The 14,844-nt window shown below is 42.4% G+C and overlaps 3 protein-coding genes across 3 annotated transcripts in view; 2 read left to right on the top strand and 1 right to left on the bottom strand.

The window, feature by feature from the left end:
* Positions 1 to 126: 126 nt before the first annotated feature.
* Positions 127 to 2,511, bottom strand: LOC134186496 (tektin-1-like). The gene is made up of 3 exons (XM_062654479.1): positions 1,983 to 2,511; positions 1,243 to 1,386; positions 127 to 848 (listed from the first exon to the last, which is right to left on the bottom strand). The coding sequence occupies exons 1-3, from the start codon at positions 2,465 to 2,467 to the stop codon at positions 278 to 280; spliced, it is 1,200 nt and encodes a 399-aa protein (XP_062510463.1). The 5' UTR covers positions 2,468 to 2,511; the 3' UTR covers positions 127 to 277.
* A 1,485-nt stretch (positions 2,512 to 3,996) lies between these two features.
* Positions 3,997 to 5,704, top strand: LOC134191612 (inositol oxygenase-like). The gene is made up of 8 exons (XM_062660237.1): positions 3,997 to 4,154; positions 4,252 to 4,329; positions 4,410 to 4,502; positions 4,770 to 4,839; positions 4,897 to 5,071; positions 5,125 to 5,192; positions 5,251 to 5,413; positions 5,481 to 5,704. The coding sequence occupies exons 1-8, from the start codon at positions 4,071 to 4,073 to the stop codon at positions 5,587 to 5,589; spliced, it is 840 nt and encodes a 279-aa protein (XP_062516221.1). The 5' UTR covers positions 3,997 to 4,070; the 3' UTR covers positions 5,590 to 5,704.
* A 2,261-nt stretch (positions 5,705 to 7,965) lies between these two features.
* LOC134176094 (bridge-like lipid transfer protein family member 2) overlaps positions 7,966 to 14,844 on the top strand; it is a 20,210-nt gene continuing 13,331 nt past the window's right edge. The window contains exons 1-14 of the mRNA XM_062646149.1: positions 7,966 to 8,041; positions 9,830 to 9,950; positions 10,012 to 10,061; positions 11,879 to 12,059; positions 12,631 to 12,755; positions 12,823 to 12,895; positions 12,956 to 13,051; positions 13,110 to 13,155; positions 13,212 to 13,334; positions 13,389 to 13,429; positions 14,014 to 14,072; positions 14,141 to 14,244; positions 14,306 to 14,373; positions 14,440 to 14,804. Of these exons, the coding sequence (XP_062502133.1) occupies positions 7,980 to 8,041; positions 9,830 to 9,950; positions 10,012 to 10,061; positions 11,879 to 12,059; positions 12,631 to 12,755; positions 12,823 to 12,895; positions 12,956 to 13,051; positions 13,110 to 13,155; positions 13,212 to 13,334; positions 13,389 to 13,429; positions 14,014 to 14,072; positions 14,141 to 14,244; positions 14,306 to 14,373; positions 14,440 to 14,804 (1,514 nt within the window). The 5' untranslated portion in view covers positions 7,966 to 7,979. The remainder of the gene's footprint in view (positions 8,042 to 9,829; positions 9,951 to 10,011; positions 10,062 to 11,878; positions 12,060 to 12,630; positions 12,756 to 12,822; positions 12,896 to 12,955; positions 13,052 to 13,109; positions 13,156 to 13,211; positions 13,335 to 13,388; positions 13,430 to 14,013; positions 14,073 to 14,140; positions 14,245 to 14,305; positions 14,374 to 14,439; positions 14,805 to 14,844) is intronic.

Genomic DNA, 14,844 nt, shown 5'->3' with positions numbered 1-14,844 from the left:
ACTTAGATACAACTAATACTCAAACCCTGAGGAGTCTGTAAGGCAGCATCACAATACGACGATGAGCAAAGAACATGCTGATCATCGAGTCAACTGGACTTTGAAGTAGGTGCAGTTAGTGCTATTCAAAACCGTAGATGGCCAGCCACAATAGAATTTCACAATTGTTGCAGACTTGTTGCTTTCAAAACAATTACATCTACTTGCTATGCTACAAAGCGATCTACAAGCAGTGATGTTGGTTCGCACAACAACTTTCATACATTGATCTGCTTAGTCATTCTGGCAACTGTTGTCTCAGGTTCTTGCACTGATTCTCATCAATATTGATTGAATTACTCTTAATCTGAATATCCTCTTCCAAACTCAGCTGTCGTCTATTCAAACCTTTCAGGGAGCTCTGCAACTGTGCCAGCTGAACTTGCAGCTGGTGTAGTGTGCCCGTGATTTCTGCCACTTCATCGATGAGTCGGAATTGAACAGGATCTCTGACAAGCTCAACATTTGGCCTCTGAGACCTCGTCTCTAATCTCGTCTGTGCCACTTTCATTGGAGGAGCTTTGCTTGCAATGGCATCCTCTACAGCAGCAATGCTCGACTCCATTTCTTTGATTTCGTTGTTAACTTTGGCAAGATGGTCCACGAGTGTCTCTTTGGCTTCTACCTGCTCCTGGATGCGTTTGTCGAATGCAGCATTGACAACTTGACGCTGACGTTTCATGTCATTCCTGGTCGTATCAACAATGTCATCGATCACACCACGGAGAGTGACTGAAGCAGCTCGTTCGCGTTCTGCTTTTAAAATGTTCACGTTGGAGAACAATTCCCATTCATGAGGTGCCACTGATCTACACAGAAATGAGAGATGACTGTACAAATTTGTTGATGAAAGAAAGGTAACCAGTTAAACATCTATAGATCATCCTTGCTACACATGCATCCTACTAAATTAATCAAATAATATCGTAACTATTTCTTCAATTACTATTGAATCATTATATTATTCCCTAAAATTCTTTGTTCTATTTAAACATGTAATAATTCCTTCAACATTGTACTAGTGATCAATGGTCAGCAACATACAGACTGAGTATATATTAGCTGTTAACGATCAGTAATGAAAATAACTAACAAATTTATGGCATTTATGCACAACAGCCATCTATAGACAATTGAATATCCATTCCCTCTTTCAAGAGCAAAAACCAAATACTTTCTTTAGGATTAATATTTGTGGCTTACTTTGTGTCGATGATTGCTTTGTTAGGTGAATAGCTGATGTTATCTGACTTGTTGTTCAGAGTCGAGCAATGTTCATCAATTGAATAGGCAGTGAACTTGTCCTTGAGGTCTTTCTCCAGGTAATATTTTTTTGATCGCAATAGCCTGAGCATCACAATACAAATAGCAATGAAAGCACTAGCAATTGAAACCCCAACGGGTTCTTGCATATTAATTATATAGTTGCATGCTAAAATAATTAAATTAATAAAAAAATACAAGAGATACAACCAAACAGTTAGCTGCTGCAACTTTCTGCATATTAATCAATTAGTTAATAATATGCTTGTCCTATGTGCTTGAAATTTTGACGAGACAAAATGCTGGTAGACCCCAGATGATCACCTGCATTCCAAATTACTCAATGAAGATTGCAGAACGAGAAAACTCGATCAAGAATGACTTACACATAAATAAAAGTTCCGTATTACCACAAGATGCACATGCACATGCATGAGCCTGTGTGTAAAAATGTTAGTAAATGTTTCTTATAAGCTTGTAAGTCCTCAAAGAAAGCTGCATACTATCCGTTTATATACAGTGAGGAACTGACAATGCAGTTGCCCTAGTCCTGAGTCATTTGCCAGGAGTTTTCCAATCCAAAAGCCCACTACCCAAGCAGGCAGCAGTCCGCCTGTCTACCGGCCTCTCCTCCTTTATTCTGGTTTTCTAGTGGTTGCCCTTTTCAAATACTATTTTACCTTGTTTGCTCTGTTGCTTGTTCCAGTGTCCTCTGCAATAGAGCCCGTATACCTTCAATCACTTCGACCTCTTTGATCAGCTGCACTTCCACGTCGTCGTGCACCAGATCGATTCCCACGCGACCGGTACGAAATCCCTGGCACGTCTGAGCGACATGCAACGGAAAGTCGGTGTCGCTCATTGCCTTTTCGAGTTTCTCCTTTGATTCCAACATCGCATTGATTTCTCTTACGGTGTCGTCGCGTTGTCGATCCAACTCGGATTTCCAGAACGTTATGTCTGTTTTGCGTTGGTCCAACTTCTTGTTGACGTCGCTTTGTGACCGTTGCGTCTTGATTTCGCGATCAACACAAAGGCGTTCACATTCTGCCCTCAGACGCTCGGCCGCCGCTCTTTCCTGATCTGTGCTTTTGTACTGAGTCGCGTTCGATCTGTGCCATTCCTCTGGAGTATATTTTGGAGGAGACTGGACGAGCTTGGCCATTTGGTCACTCTGTTGCTGGCGTCGTCGTGGCGACGAGTTATAGTAGCGCGCGTTAGATCTACTCTATCGAGTCAAAGTGAGTCAAATAAAATTTGTCTCGATACGTGTGTTGCGTCGCATCCGACATGGCACTAAACAAAACTTAGTGAAAAAGTAATACTATAGGCGGGTAGTATTAACAATTCACTTCTCAGGCGTGTCGCGGGTCACACCACCGCAAGGGATTGGTTAGTACAGGTACTCGTGTGTCAGTACAGTGACTGTACACGAGAACGGACCCTGCTTTGCTGTACACTTTTGAGTCTTTTCAGAGCGCTGACCGTAAGCTCTCACGCTCGCATCAGGAAACTAGCCAGTACAGTACTACATAGAGAGCAGCCAGCTACGTTTAGGTAGACGAAGTCTAGACGTGCAAGACGTCAATGTTTCGCGCACCCTGCAGTTGGTACACCCCTTACGTAGTAGGATACGGAAACATAGAAATTCTAAAGTCAATTCCCGAATAGGAGACTACGTGAGAACTGTGGTTAATAGATAAGGAATTGAAGAGCAGAGATGGGCGTAACTATAATTTACTGCTAGTGGAATAATAGGTTCCAGTCTAGAAACGTTTTGCTATGAACTTACGTTCAAAGGTTCAACCAATGCCTCAACTACATAAGCTTGCTAGCAGCACAGCTGTTTTACTTATCAATCAATAGTTCAAAGTCGTCCGCGTCAGCTTTCAAGTACAGTAGTGGGCGTCATACCGGTGACTTTGTAAATGGCAGAGTAGGGCAGGGCCAAGCGCGTGTCATACAGGAAGTTAGTAATTGTGTTGTTAATAAAGCACCAATCACCGTATTCATTAACTGATCTGGAACCTCCTCCTTGTGTGTCATACGAATGATATTAGCTAGGAACTGAGCTTTCGATTGGACTTTGACGTTGTTCTAGCCTCTGTACTTGTCGATATTGCGATTATAGGCCGCTGTCAAGCGTTGATAAGAGATTGCAGCTACGTTAGAGAGCGTAGCGGGAAAATGGAAGATCAGAAATGGCACTTGCAGTGCATCATACGCCTTTGAACACATACACAGGTTCTCGGTCGTTTCCTGTAATCTACTACGCCGACTAAGTACACTTGTAACTGACACTAATCATGTCCCTAAATGTTCGGGCATGGACTTTAGTTGAAGCACAGGTCACATGATGGAATGCCACAGCGACTTGGCACCGAGCCCTACGTCCCACGGCTCTCGTCATGCAGGATATCCGATTGCAGTAGTCATGTAGACAAAATTAGCCCTAACAGCAGCACGAATACGTACTACACATGCCACTCCATACGAACCATGCCTCCGTCGCTAAAATAGAAACGTAAGTTTGCTAAGCTTCCCTAACGCCACACAGCAGACGCCAAACCTGTTACGCCTCCATTGTGACGTCCGCGCACACACCTCTGCCACACCCTAGACGCACGTGCAACCTGTTCTGTACCTGTAGTACCTGTCTCTCTATCCAGTTGCCATCAAGATGGCACAGGCTGTTGAATCGCACATAAAGGCGAGCCAACCCAACGGACGCAGCCAGTTCTGCTCGAGACATTCAGCGCTACGCGAACATGAGGATAGTCGATCCGTCACAAGTCGTTCGTCCCGAGGAGTGTCACAACACCAAGGACAAGGCCGCCTTCAGAAACTATGATGTGAGTTTTTCGATACTAGACCGCTCATCAATCAGAGAATTAGCTAACCGGCTGGTTTTCTTGTTGCCCGTGCAGCGTGACCGTTTTCTTTGTCTAGGTCGGAACGGAGAGTCTCGTAAGAAAGACGTACAACGAGATGCACAAACGTCAGACCTATGACTTTGTTACAAAACAGGTAGGCTGGACTGTACGTAATCTACGGTATCAGTCTTTCGCGCCACGCTAATTGTTTGATTTTTCGCTTTGGTTTTGTAGAAGGAGAAGTGGACGAAGCTCAACAAGATGGACATGACGATTTTCGAGGCTCTGGAAATGCTCAACAGTCTTGTCGACGAGAGCGATCCTGACGTAAGCACAGGAGCGCCTCTGACATACGCTCGCTGTAAACCTGTGCCATCCTGTTACTTGTATCCTATCCCTTACCTGTTTGCTACTTACCTGTTTCTTAATTAATCATAACCCGCCCACAGCAGAGAAAAGCTGCCCCGCAGCGAGCACTCTAGTAGCCTCGAACTTCCAGACCAGAGAGCGCGCGCTCTCTGGTCTGGAAATTCGAGGCTAGCACTCTAGGCACTTGTCACTCTACAATTATTTGTTGTGTGTTGTGTGTTATAGCTTGACTTGCCTAACATCATTCATGCCTATCAGACCGCGGAAGGTATCCGAAAAGTGCACCCGGACAAAGGTAGGTCATCTGAGCCGATTTGCGTCTCAAAGAAGAGTCAACCGGTTTTTTGTCTAGATTGGTTTCATTTGGTTGGCTTGATTCACGACATGGGCAAAGTATTGGCTCTGTGGGATGAGCCGCAGTGGGCTGTTGTTGGTGACACCTTTCCCGTGGGATGCGCTTTCAGTAGCGAGTGCGTTTTCTCTGAAGCGTTCCAAGACAATCCGGACAGCAGAGATCCACGATACAAGTAGATAATGACGTAAGTCTGACAATAATGATCTACAATGAGCCGTTTTGTAGCACAAAGTACGGAGTGTACCAGCCATATTGTGGACTGAAGGATGTGCACATGTCATGGGGACATGATGGTGAGCTTACACTTCTGGAAATATCTAATCTGGTGTCTTCACTTGTCTTTGTCTCTAGAGTATCTTTACCAAGTTGTTGTTGGAAATAATACAACGCTTCCTGAAGAGGCCCTCTACATGATCCGATTTCACTCTTTCTATCCCTGGCATTCCGCTGGAGCATACGAGCATCTGCTCGACGAGGATGACAGAAACATGCTCCAATGGGTTAAAGAATTCAAGTACAGACCATTCCAATCACCACTGTCAGTGTAGTACTTAACCTCCCTGCCATTGTGTTTTATTTAGCAAATTTGATTTGTACACCAAGTGTCCTGACATGCCAGACATGGATGAACTCAAGTTATATTACCAGTCGCTAGTTAACAAATACTTGCCAGGAAAACTGAGATGGTGACTCGTACTGCTTGCAGGATCAAGAGTAACTCACTATATTTTTAGCAGTATTTCATCTAATGACAACGCTAGAACAGGTGGATGTAAGGAATAAGAACTGTACTTTTGTAAAGAGATCGAGCCTAGCCTCTGTTCACGTACTTAACTACTGCATGATCTTCAGAGTCAGATCATCCGGAAGGCTTTGTTGTCAGGGCCACACTGATGTGCATGCCAAGCACGTGCAACCTCAGATTCTGGTCAAGGGGGATCGAGCTGAAATTCGGGCCACCAAAGAATTTGAGGATTGAGAATTTGCATAGCGAAGCAAGTGAAAACGAATGATAAGTCATGTAGTGCGTCAATGTAATCAGCTTGTGCTCCTCTTGGTAATTAATTATATAGTTGGTGGAAGTTGCACCATGTTAGCAGCACCTTGAGAGTAGACCAGGATACTGGTCTGTCATAAAAATTTGTCGGTAGGTAGAGAGATTGACTGGTTTCAAATGCGTGTAAAAGCGACTTCCACAATACACTACACTACTACAATACTTATCAATTGACTGACTGATATCTATAGATATACACCGTAAGAATAGGCCGATTAGCAAGTACACACAGTGCAAATGAATCAGGTTTTTGGCAGTGTTGTACTATACCTGTTTTGAGCTGGTCAAGTCATCTTAACGTGTTAGGTCTACTTCCAGTAATACGACTAAACTCGTTTCAACCATATCTTGCAAACGCTTCACGAATTTGTAAACCTGCTAGTAAAGCGCGTAAATGAGAGTGCGCCGACTCGCCTAGAAGAAAGGCCGCCTAGCTGGACTAGAGAAGAGAAAATTATTTAACACGAAACGTGAACGTACGTAGAGGTACATCGACTGCAGTTGTCAACGTCTCCACGAAGCCCACAGATCATGGACACAATCTTCTGTTCTTGTGGATGCTGTCTAGAGCTAGACTGCTAATCAATTCTCTTCTTGTGACACAACGTCATACATTCGAATTCAGGTAGGAGACGGTCACCCTTACCTAACCGCCGCATCATACTTCCCGACCTCAAGCAGAGTCGACCCCCAAAAGTGCGGGACTGTACTGTACGCGGATTAGAAAATAATAATGGGTGCTCATTGCATTCCCACCTGTGCGAGCGAGCACGTACTACACAGCTGCAGAGTGAAATTTTAAAACAACGTCTAGAATACGTTGTTCAATACACTAGCTGTATTTAGTAAAACATCAGGAAAAGAGAGCTGCTGCTAGACGTGAGTGAGTATCGAGCTGTGTTGATCGCGGTTCTAGAGCTCACAACTGTCGAAAGCTGCCTCAAAACTGATCACTCTCTAGATAATTAATGTGTGAAGTACCATGAGTCTAACTTTGATCAATATTTCACTCAGCTAGATTTAGACGTCCTCTATGGAGCGACTGTCGGCAAGTGAAATATTTCAATGCAATTTCAGTCACAAAACATCGGCCGCGGCTAGCGAGATGGCATCGGTCAGGTGCACGGGTAGATTAGCTACATACTGCTGAATGCACTCGATGGACAGCAAATCAGTTTTGTTCGAAACAGCTTCGTACAATTAGTAAACCCTTTATTGTTGTCGTAAGTGACTTGTTTTCTCCAAATTTCTTTGAACTGTATACTTTGCGCGCTTTCTTCAGTCAATGGTGTCTAGCGATGACGTCACATGAAGTGTCATAGTTAGTTACTACGTAAATCAATAGTCAAGCTAACGGAAAAGCGCCTAACCAACGGTGTAGACGCGTAAACTATACTGTTTCTTCAATTCGCTCGTGGGGTGGGTAATTAGGAGTGGTGCGCAGCGCAGAGTAAAACGCGCATGCTCTAACAGTACAGTGTACGTGAGCAATGCTTCCATGGCGATGTTAGCAGTTGTTAACTTTCATTACATTAGCTAATTATTATTATTAGCTAAGAACAGCATTAACTGTCACAAAAACAGTTATTACAACAATTAACTCAGACGCTATCTAAGTTAAAACGCTGCTTACGCCTAATTCAATCTTGTTGCCATAGCAATAATCACAGAGTGACGTCACATAACGCGAAGTGTTAATTGTTTACACCCATCGAGGAAAACAAACAATTATTCAAAATGATCAATTGGTAACAGCTGTCCCCTAGGTGTAGAGGTGGTAAAACGCAGTTTTCATAGAAACATCTCTAGTGATGACGTCACATGACGTTAACTATTGTATGTTTACTTTCTTCAAAACTAGCAAAGAACGATTCGAATTTATCAATTCCTAAACGATTCTCCCGGGGGTAGGGGTGGTGGCACACGGACGGACGCACGGACGCACGGACGAACACTCAGAGTACTCCTTATCCGGGAGCTTTATTGAGGTCCCGTATATTAAGCTATCACTGGACTTTTAGTGATGTATTGGACTCCTATAGCCATTACAGTAGTCTGCTTGGGAGCTGGATTGGCAATGTGGCGGTAAGGTTGAAACTTAGCATTTGATGTACGTAGACGAATGAGCTCTAAGCAGCTTGTTTGTCAGGCTAGAAAGCGTACGTTGCTTATTTATCCACATTTCTGCATTCATTGCGTCTTACAGTATGATCATTGACTTGCCTGAGCAACACTTAGTCTTTTAGATTCGTGTGTGTGTGTGTGTGTGTGTGTGTGTGTGTGTGTGTGTGTGTGTGTGTGTGTGTGTGTGTGTGTGTGTGTGTGTGTCAGTGTGTGTGTGTGTGTGTGTGTGTGTGTGTGTGTGTGTGTGTGTGTGTGTGTGTGTGTCAGTGTGTGTGTCAGTGTGTGTGTGTGTGTGTGTGTGTGTGTGTGTGTATGTGTGTGTGTGTGTGTGTGTGTATGTGTGTGTGTGTGGTGTGTGTGTGTGTGTGTCAGTGTGTGTGTGTGTGTGTGTGTGTGTGTGTGTGTGTGTGTGTCAGTGTGTGTGTGTGTGTGTGTGTGTGTGTGTGTGTGTGTGTGTGTGTGTGTGTCAGTGTGTGTGTGTGTGTGTGTGTGTGTGTCAGTGTGTGTGTGTGTGTGTGTGTGTGTGTGTGTGTGTGTGTGTGTCAGTGTGTGTGTGTGTGTGTGTGTGTGTGTGTGTGTGTGTGTGTGTGTGTGTCAGTGTGTGTGTGTGTGTGTGTGTGTGTGTCAGTGTGTGTGTCTGTGTGTGTGTCTGTGTGTGTGTGTGTGTGTGTGTGTGTCTGTGTGTGTCAGTGTATGTGTGTGTGTGTGTGTGTGTGTGTGTGTGTGTGTGTGTCAGTGTGTGTGTGTGTGTGTGTGTGTGTGTGTGTGTGTGTGTGTGTGTGTGTGTGTGTCAGTGTGTGTGTGTGTGTGTACACGTGTGTGTGTGTGTGTGTGTCAGTGTGTGTGTGTGTGTGTGTGTCAGTGTGTGTGTGTGTGTGTGTGTGTGTGTCAGTGTGTGTGTGTGTGTGTGTGTGTGTGTGTGTGTGTGTGTCAGTGTGTGTGTGTGTGTGTGTGTGTGTGTGTGTGTGTGTCAGTGTGTGTTTGTGTGTGTGTGTGTGTGTGTGTGTGTGCGCGTGTGTGTGTGTTCATCTGTCCATCCATGTGTCTATTTGTTTGTCTTTTTCAACGTTTGTGGATTTCATACAATTATAGTATACAGTCATAGTACAATGCCAACTGTATCTGAATTTTATATAACAATCTCTTGTCTCTTGCTCTGTTTTTTTTTGTTTGTCTATATGGTGGTTTAACCGTTTACTATCTGTGAGGATGTTGATTGTTGCAATTTGTTTTTCATTCTTTAATACACATGTTTGTGTCCCTTTGTATCGTACTTAGTAACTAGCTGGCTTGTTAGGCTTGAAGGTTCCATGGCTACCGTAAATCAATGTTACAAGGCTACAAAATGTGCATGGCTGTGTGGGCTATAAAAGTTAGCAAGCAATTTAAGTTAGTAAATTCTTTGCAATTTATGAAATTTACAAAATTAATTAAATAGCTTACAAAAATTTATTGATTTACAGTATTTTGTAGATAAGGTGATAGAAAATACCAGCTTGAGACTCACTGGCAAAACACGAAATAACTACACGGCTAATGCGAGGGCCAATAATATTAATGTTACGTTTTTTACAAACATTGGCTGGACTTTGGTCAACTCGCATCTGTTTAAACTCTCTCTTTCTCTCTCTCTCTCTCTCTCTCTCTCTCTCTCTCTCTCTCTCACACACACACACACACACACACACACACACACACACACACACTTAATTAATGTTAATGTTGTAAATATGTCATCGTGTTTTCCAGGTTTGTTGACTCGATTTTGACACGACTGCTGTCTCTAATAACAAGAAAATCTGTTAAAGTGGAAGGCACTGGTTTCTTCTACGTTCAACGTTTGACCGTCGACCTTAGCCACGTGTCACTGGTATGCATACAGCAAGTAGGAAAATAGTGTGGCATTGAGAGTAGTTTGTGAGTTGTGTCAGGTGATTCAACACTTTGCACTGAATACGAGACTACGGAATCCAAGAGCATCGTGAGTAGTGTCACTCACGCTTTGTTGCATACGTAGCATTATCAATGGTGCTGGTGCATAGCGTGGCATGGGCTAGACCAGGCTATAGCTCCATCATGTGTGGGCGTGGTCATAAAAATTGCCGACTGTAAATATGTCTGAGGACCAAAGCTGTATATAGTACATATATACAACACCCTTTTTTCCAGTTTGGATGTGCCACCAATTCTACCGTATCAGTCAATTAGAAGTCAATAAAAGTGGGTGTGTCTCATAGCATCGTGAAGTTTAGCCCCTCCCCCATTTCCTGAGATCACGCTATGCCCTAGTTAATTGAAATTCAGCACAGCATATCATGTCAATCATTGGAGAGTGGAAAATTTGTTTGGCATGTCATGCTCTAGCAAAAGTGGTTGACTTGACATTTTAAATTGTAGGCATTCATTCTTATTTGATTTCAAGATCCTTTTTTGTAATTATCGACATCAACATTTAGTTCAATTTCTTTATTTGTTGCATCATATTCGCTACCGTATTTATTTGCTGTCAAAATTATTTGAACTCTAGTGTTTAGATGCTAAAATAAAACTTGTTGATATTAAATAGTGTTACAATTTAATAATATAAACAAACTGGTACAGTATTGCAGTATTGTCGTTTATGCACTCATGCATCTGGGGATCATAACTCTATGATTGGATTTTGCCTGCTGCTTCTGTCAGTTTTCTAGATATTTGAGTCGCTCATTGCATGATTTTCTACCATTCATGCAGTAAATATTCAGGCTATGGAAGCATGGTTCTGCCTAGCGTGCGCTAAGAGGGCGTGGTCTAAGGATAGCGCGTTAAGAGGGTGTGGTTTACAGGTACTGCTCGAAGGGAGCAGTCTTTCCAGTATACCCGTATCTATTGTTTACTTTTGTTTACCAACAAATACTGTAATGCAAACCATCCGAATCAGAGACGAAGATCTTCATTGACTGACTATATGTCCGAATTGTCTCAGCCTGTTCTCACTGTTGACAAACACGTTCACAACATCAACAACATTCAACTTTATATTATATATATTAGTTATATACTAGAAAATTATATATATGTGTGTGTATATATATATATATATATATATATATATATATATATATATATATATATATTGTACTTCCACCAGTCGACAATTGGCTAAAACTTCCGGTTGAAGGTATAGGTAATTAAATAACTAATATATATGAAATATGGTCTGGCCAAAATCGGACGGACCGGACTGATTCCTATGGCCCTGCTATCACGCCTTAATCAATATGTAGGTACGTCAGTAGGTCTGCACATATTATGCTCATTTATCTTCCATTATGCTATGCAGCACTGCTATTATGCTCACACAAGGTGACACATCTTGGCTCAAGTGACTTGTTAGAAAGTAAACTTAGAACGAAACCAAACTACAAGTAAGCCAAACTGGCTTGACATTGCAGCAAAAAAAAGTTGCTTAACTTGTTTAATTAATGATTGATATACTGTAACGTCACTGCTTTGTGCAATCTCCGAGTTCTCCGCCATATTGCTTACAGACTAGCAGTCACGTGAGCATAGGATGACATATGCTCGTAAACCTTAAATATGCTCGCTTTATGCTCGATGCTTGTCAGTACACCAATTATGCTCAATTTAATGCACGCATAATATGTGCAGGCCTACACAAAGCAAATTGTGGTTGGTCATGAACACCAGTTTGTTGGTCATTGACCGATGACCGACTGTTACGTATACTTCATTCTGTATTATAGTGTGATCTGTTCTTAGTATTGACATGTCGACGTGTTTGGTGTGAACGTATAGGAGGATGTTGACACTGAGTGCTGGTCATGTTCGAGTTCGTGCGAGACCGGGATTACCCAGTGGAACGAGATCTACACGTCTAGATAGTGTTAGTAGAGCCGGCGATCAAAGCGCTTCTACACAAAGGGAGAGATCGTACTTTCAGAGACTTAAAGATTTTGTGGCCGTCAACATATGGAAGGTGTGTTGGTAATTTGTTTATCACTACACTGTTGTTGTTGTTGTTGTTGTTGGTGGTGGTGGTGGTGGTTAGTTTTTGTTTTTTATTTAAGTTAATATCAATAACTTGGTTTTTACTGGTGACTACGAGTGTGCATAATTGAGTCGGTTGTGTTGGCAATTGTTAAGTCGTAGACTTTCATCTGGTTGGTACCCACAAGGCACGTAAGAAACCGTCATTTGGATGTTCTATGCTTCGAAAGCTTTTGTGTAATGTTACATTTGCTCTTGTTGGATGACGTATTCAAGACTGCATGTTTGTTGCTTAATAAAATTGTTGTGATTATATCAGGTTAATCTGAAATACAGCATTATTGCAATGAGGGTTGAATACACACACACACACACACACACACACACACACACACACACACACACACACACACACACACACACACACACACACACACACACACACACACACACACACACACACACACACACACACACACACACACACACACACACACACAACACAACACAACACACACACAAACACACACACAAATTTTAAATTTTATGTTTGAATGCAGATTATTGATGTTGTGATTTGTGAAATGGTTGCCATCGTTCCAAGTCAAGCTTTGCCAAACACCCAACTGGCCGTCTCTGTAACTGGCGGGATTCACATCGGCGGCAGTAAACTAAACAATATCAAGTTAGTACACATTGAGTTAGTCACCGATTCGTACAAACACGACTTCTCATTTAACGTGAAACTGTAGCAAACATTCACTCAAATTACAAGTCGAAGTGAATACTATCTCAATCACACTCCAGACTACAAACAAACAGCAGGTCAGTTTCAGTTCTAGCAAGTTGCTTGTCGTAGTTTGACGCATCGCTTTCGCTGTTTAGCGATTGAGGGGCGAGAAACCGAAAGCAAATGCAGAGGTCGGTTTGTCCTTTAGAATCGATGCAGCTGTGAATCCCAAAGAAGGCTTTAAAACTGCAGTATGTCACTATGTTTAATCAATTGTAATAGTCTGTATAGACGTTGTGTTTCTATCAGATTGTTGAAGTCAGTGTAAATCCGATTGTTGTTGATGCCAATGGAGGTCATTTCTATTTGTACTGGCGTGTGACTGGTTGAGAGTTCCCGGTGTGTTTTTAGTTGCACTTGCTCAAGCTCAGCTGTTTCTGCAAAAGTTACGTGAGACAGAACGTGAACTACCGACTGAATTGCCTGTCGATCAACCAGCTGAACCGCAGGTGGGGCTGCTGGGAACACAGAGAGGTGGCAGTTTTAATTGATTGTTTGAAACATTTGTTGCAATTATGTGTTGTGAAGATGCAGACTGGCTCAACAGTTTTCTTATAAAACTGCCCAAGGTTTGTTGACTAGAGTAACAATTGACTTGTTTATTACAATGTAGTAGATAATGACAGACAGTTTATGACATGGTTTGCAGAAATGCAGACAGACAAACGTTAATTAGACTGTAATTAATTAAGGCACAAGCGATGTATTAGTAGGAGCTAAATGCATGTTGACAGCAATGGTAAACAGGGATGGAAGGAATGGTTATTGAGGTACTACTGGACCTGGACCTGGTCTGGTACTACTGCAGACACACACACACACACACACACACACACACACACACACACACACACACACACACACACACACACACACACACACACACACACACACACACACACACACACACACACACACACACACACACATGAGGTGATCACCATGTATCATGGTTTAAAATTTGCTTTGTACATGTAGCTGTAAATTTTAGTGGGGACTTTTATCACGCAGTAGACAGGCTGCTTGTTATTATTTTGACTTGTACTGTTAATATTTACTACTGTGTACAAGAAGTACATCTGGTAGGGCAAGTTAGCCCGTCGGTTGTTGTTACATAGCAACTTATCGTTGAGAACACTTTAATGTGATGCAGGAGTTCAACGTGGTACTTGAAGACAGCAAAGTCAAATTATCAATTGAGGCTGGCGAACGGTACAGAGATACATAGGATCAAGTAGATGTGATGTGATGATTATATATTACCGTATTGTATTTGGCAGGAGTTTGTCTGCTACTCTCAACAAAGCATGTTTATCGATGCAACGAGGGTGTATAGCATCAAGTGACGGTTTGCCACAGTTGACAGCAGTACTTGGATTAGAAGGCAATTTTTGATTGTAGCACAAGATGTGATGACTCGCTAATAGACCGGTTGTTGTGTGCAGGTTTGTATGCTAATGCATCCAAATGCAGTCCTCTGCTTTCTCTCATGAGACTGAAGTGTTCATTTGAAGTTGTTGTTTGCTTTTGTTGTCAACGTGTAGTTTTTTTATTGATTTCGTGTTGTATTGATGTTTAGCTGCTTGCAAGTGCTAGTCACGTGGGAATGAACTGTAGGATCAATGTTGACTCGTTGCATACAAATTATTATTATCCCGAGTTAAAATTCTGGTCGGACACACTGAGACTGTCAAACAGCGATGATCAATTGACAAATAGTCAACATGCCCAGAGGATGAGTCAAAGTAGAAATGTTCAGAAAGAATTGTGGAAGGGACCTTTGACAGTTTTTGTTGAGTTTTCTGACTGTTCTGTTGGGCCATACTTGCAGCCACCTGAACAGTTTCAGGACTTGGCTGCTGCCAAAGTAGTACTTGCATCAGCTACTTCTAACTTGGAGCTATCACCACTGCAAAATGACCAAAATGGCAGTCGCCAAATAAAGTGATTTAAGAATATCGATCCATCTCGTGTTGTGATTTGT

Source organism: Corticium candelabrum, chromosome 1 (assembly GCF_963422355.1).
Source record: "Corticium candelabrum chromosome 1, ooCorCand1.1, whole genome shotgun sequence".
Lineage (NCBI taxonomy): Eukaryota > Metazoa > Porifera > Homoscleromorpha > Homosclerophorida > Plakinidae > Corticium > Corticium candelabrum.
Note: the sequence above shows the minus strand (reverse complement) of the source record. Positions and strands in the feature narration are given on the sequence as shown.

Excerpts from the sequence above, each read along its gene's own strand:
- LOC134191612 (XM_062660237.1), top strand. The coding sequence starts at position 4,071 with ATGAGGATAGTCGATCCGTCACAAGTCGTTCGTCCCGAGGAGTGTCAC. Across the intron at positions 4,155-4,251 it reads CCGCCTTCAGAAACTATGAT|GTCGGAACGGAGAGTCTCGT; the intron begins GTGAGTTTTTCG and ends TTCTTTGTCTAG. Across the intron at positions 5,414-5,480 it reads CAATGGGTTAAAGAATTCAA|CAAATTTGATTTGTACACCA; the intron begins GTACAGACCATT and ends TGTTTTATTTAG.
- LOC134186496 (XM_062654479.1), bottom strand. The coding sequence starts at position 2,467 with ATGGCCAAGCTCGTCCAGTCTCCTCCAAAATATACTCCAGAGGAATGG. Across the intron at positions 1,387-1,982 it reads CAAGCAACAGAGCAAACAAG|GCTATTGCGATCAAAAAAAT; the intron begins GTAAAATAGTAT and ends TGTGATGCTCAG. Across the intron at positions 849-1,242 it reads AAAGCAATCATCGACACAAA|ATCAGTGGCACCTCATGAAT; the intron begins GTAAGCCACAAA and ends ATTTCTGTGTAG.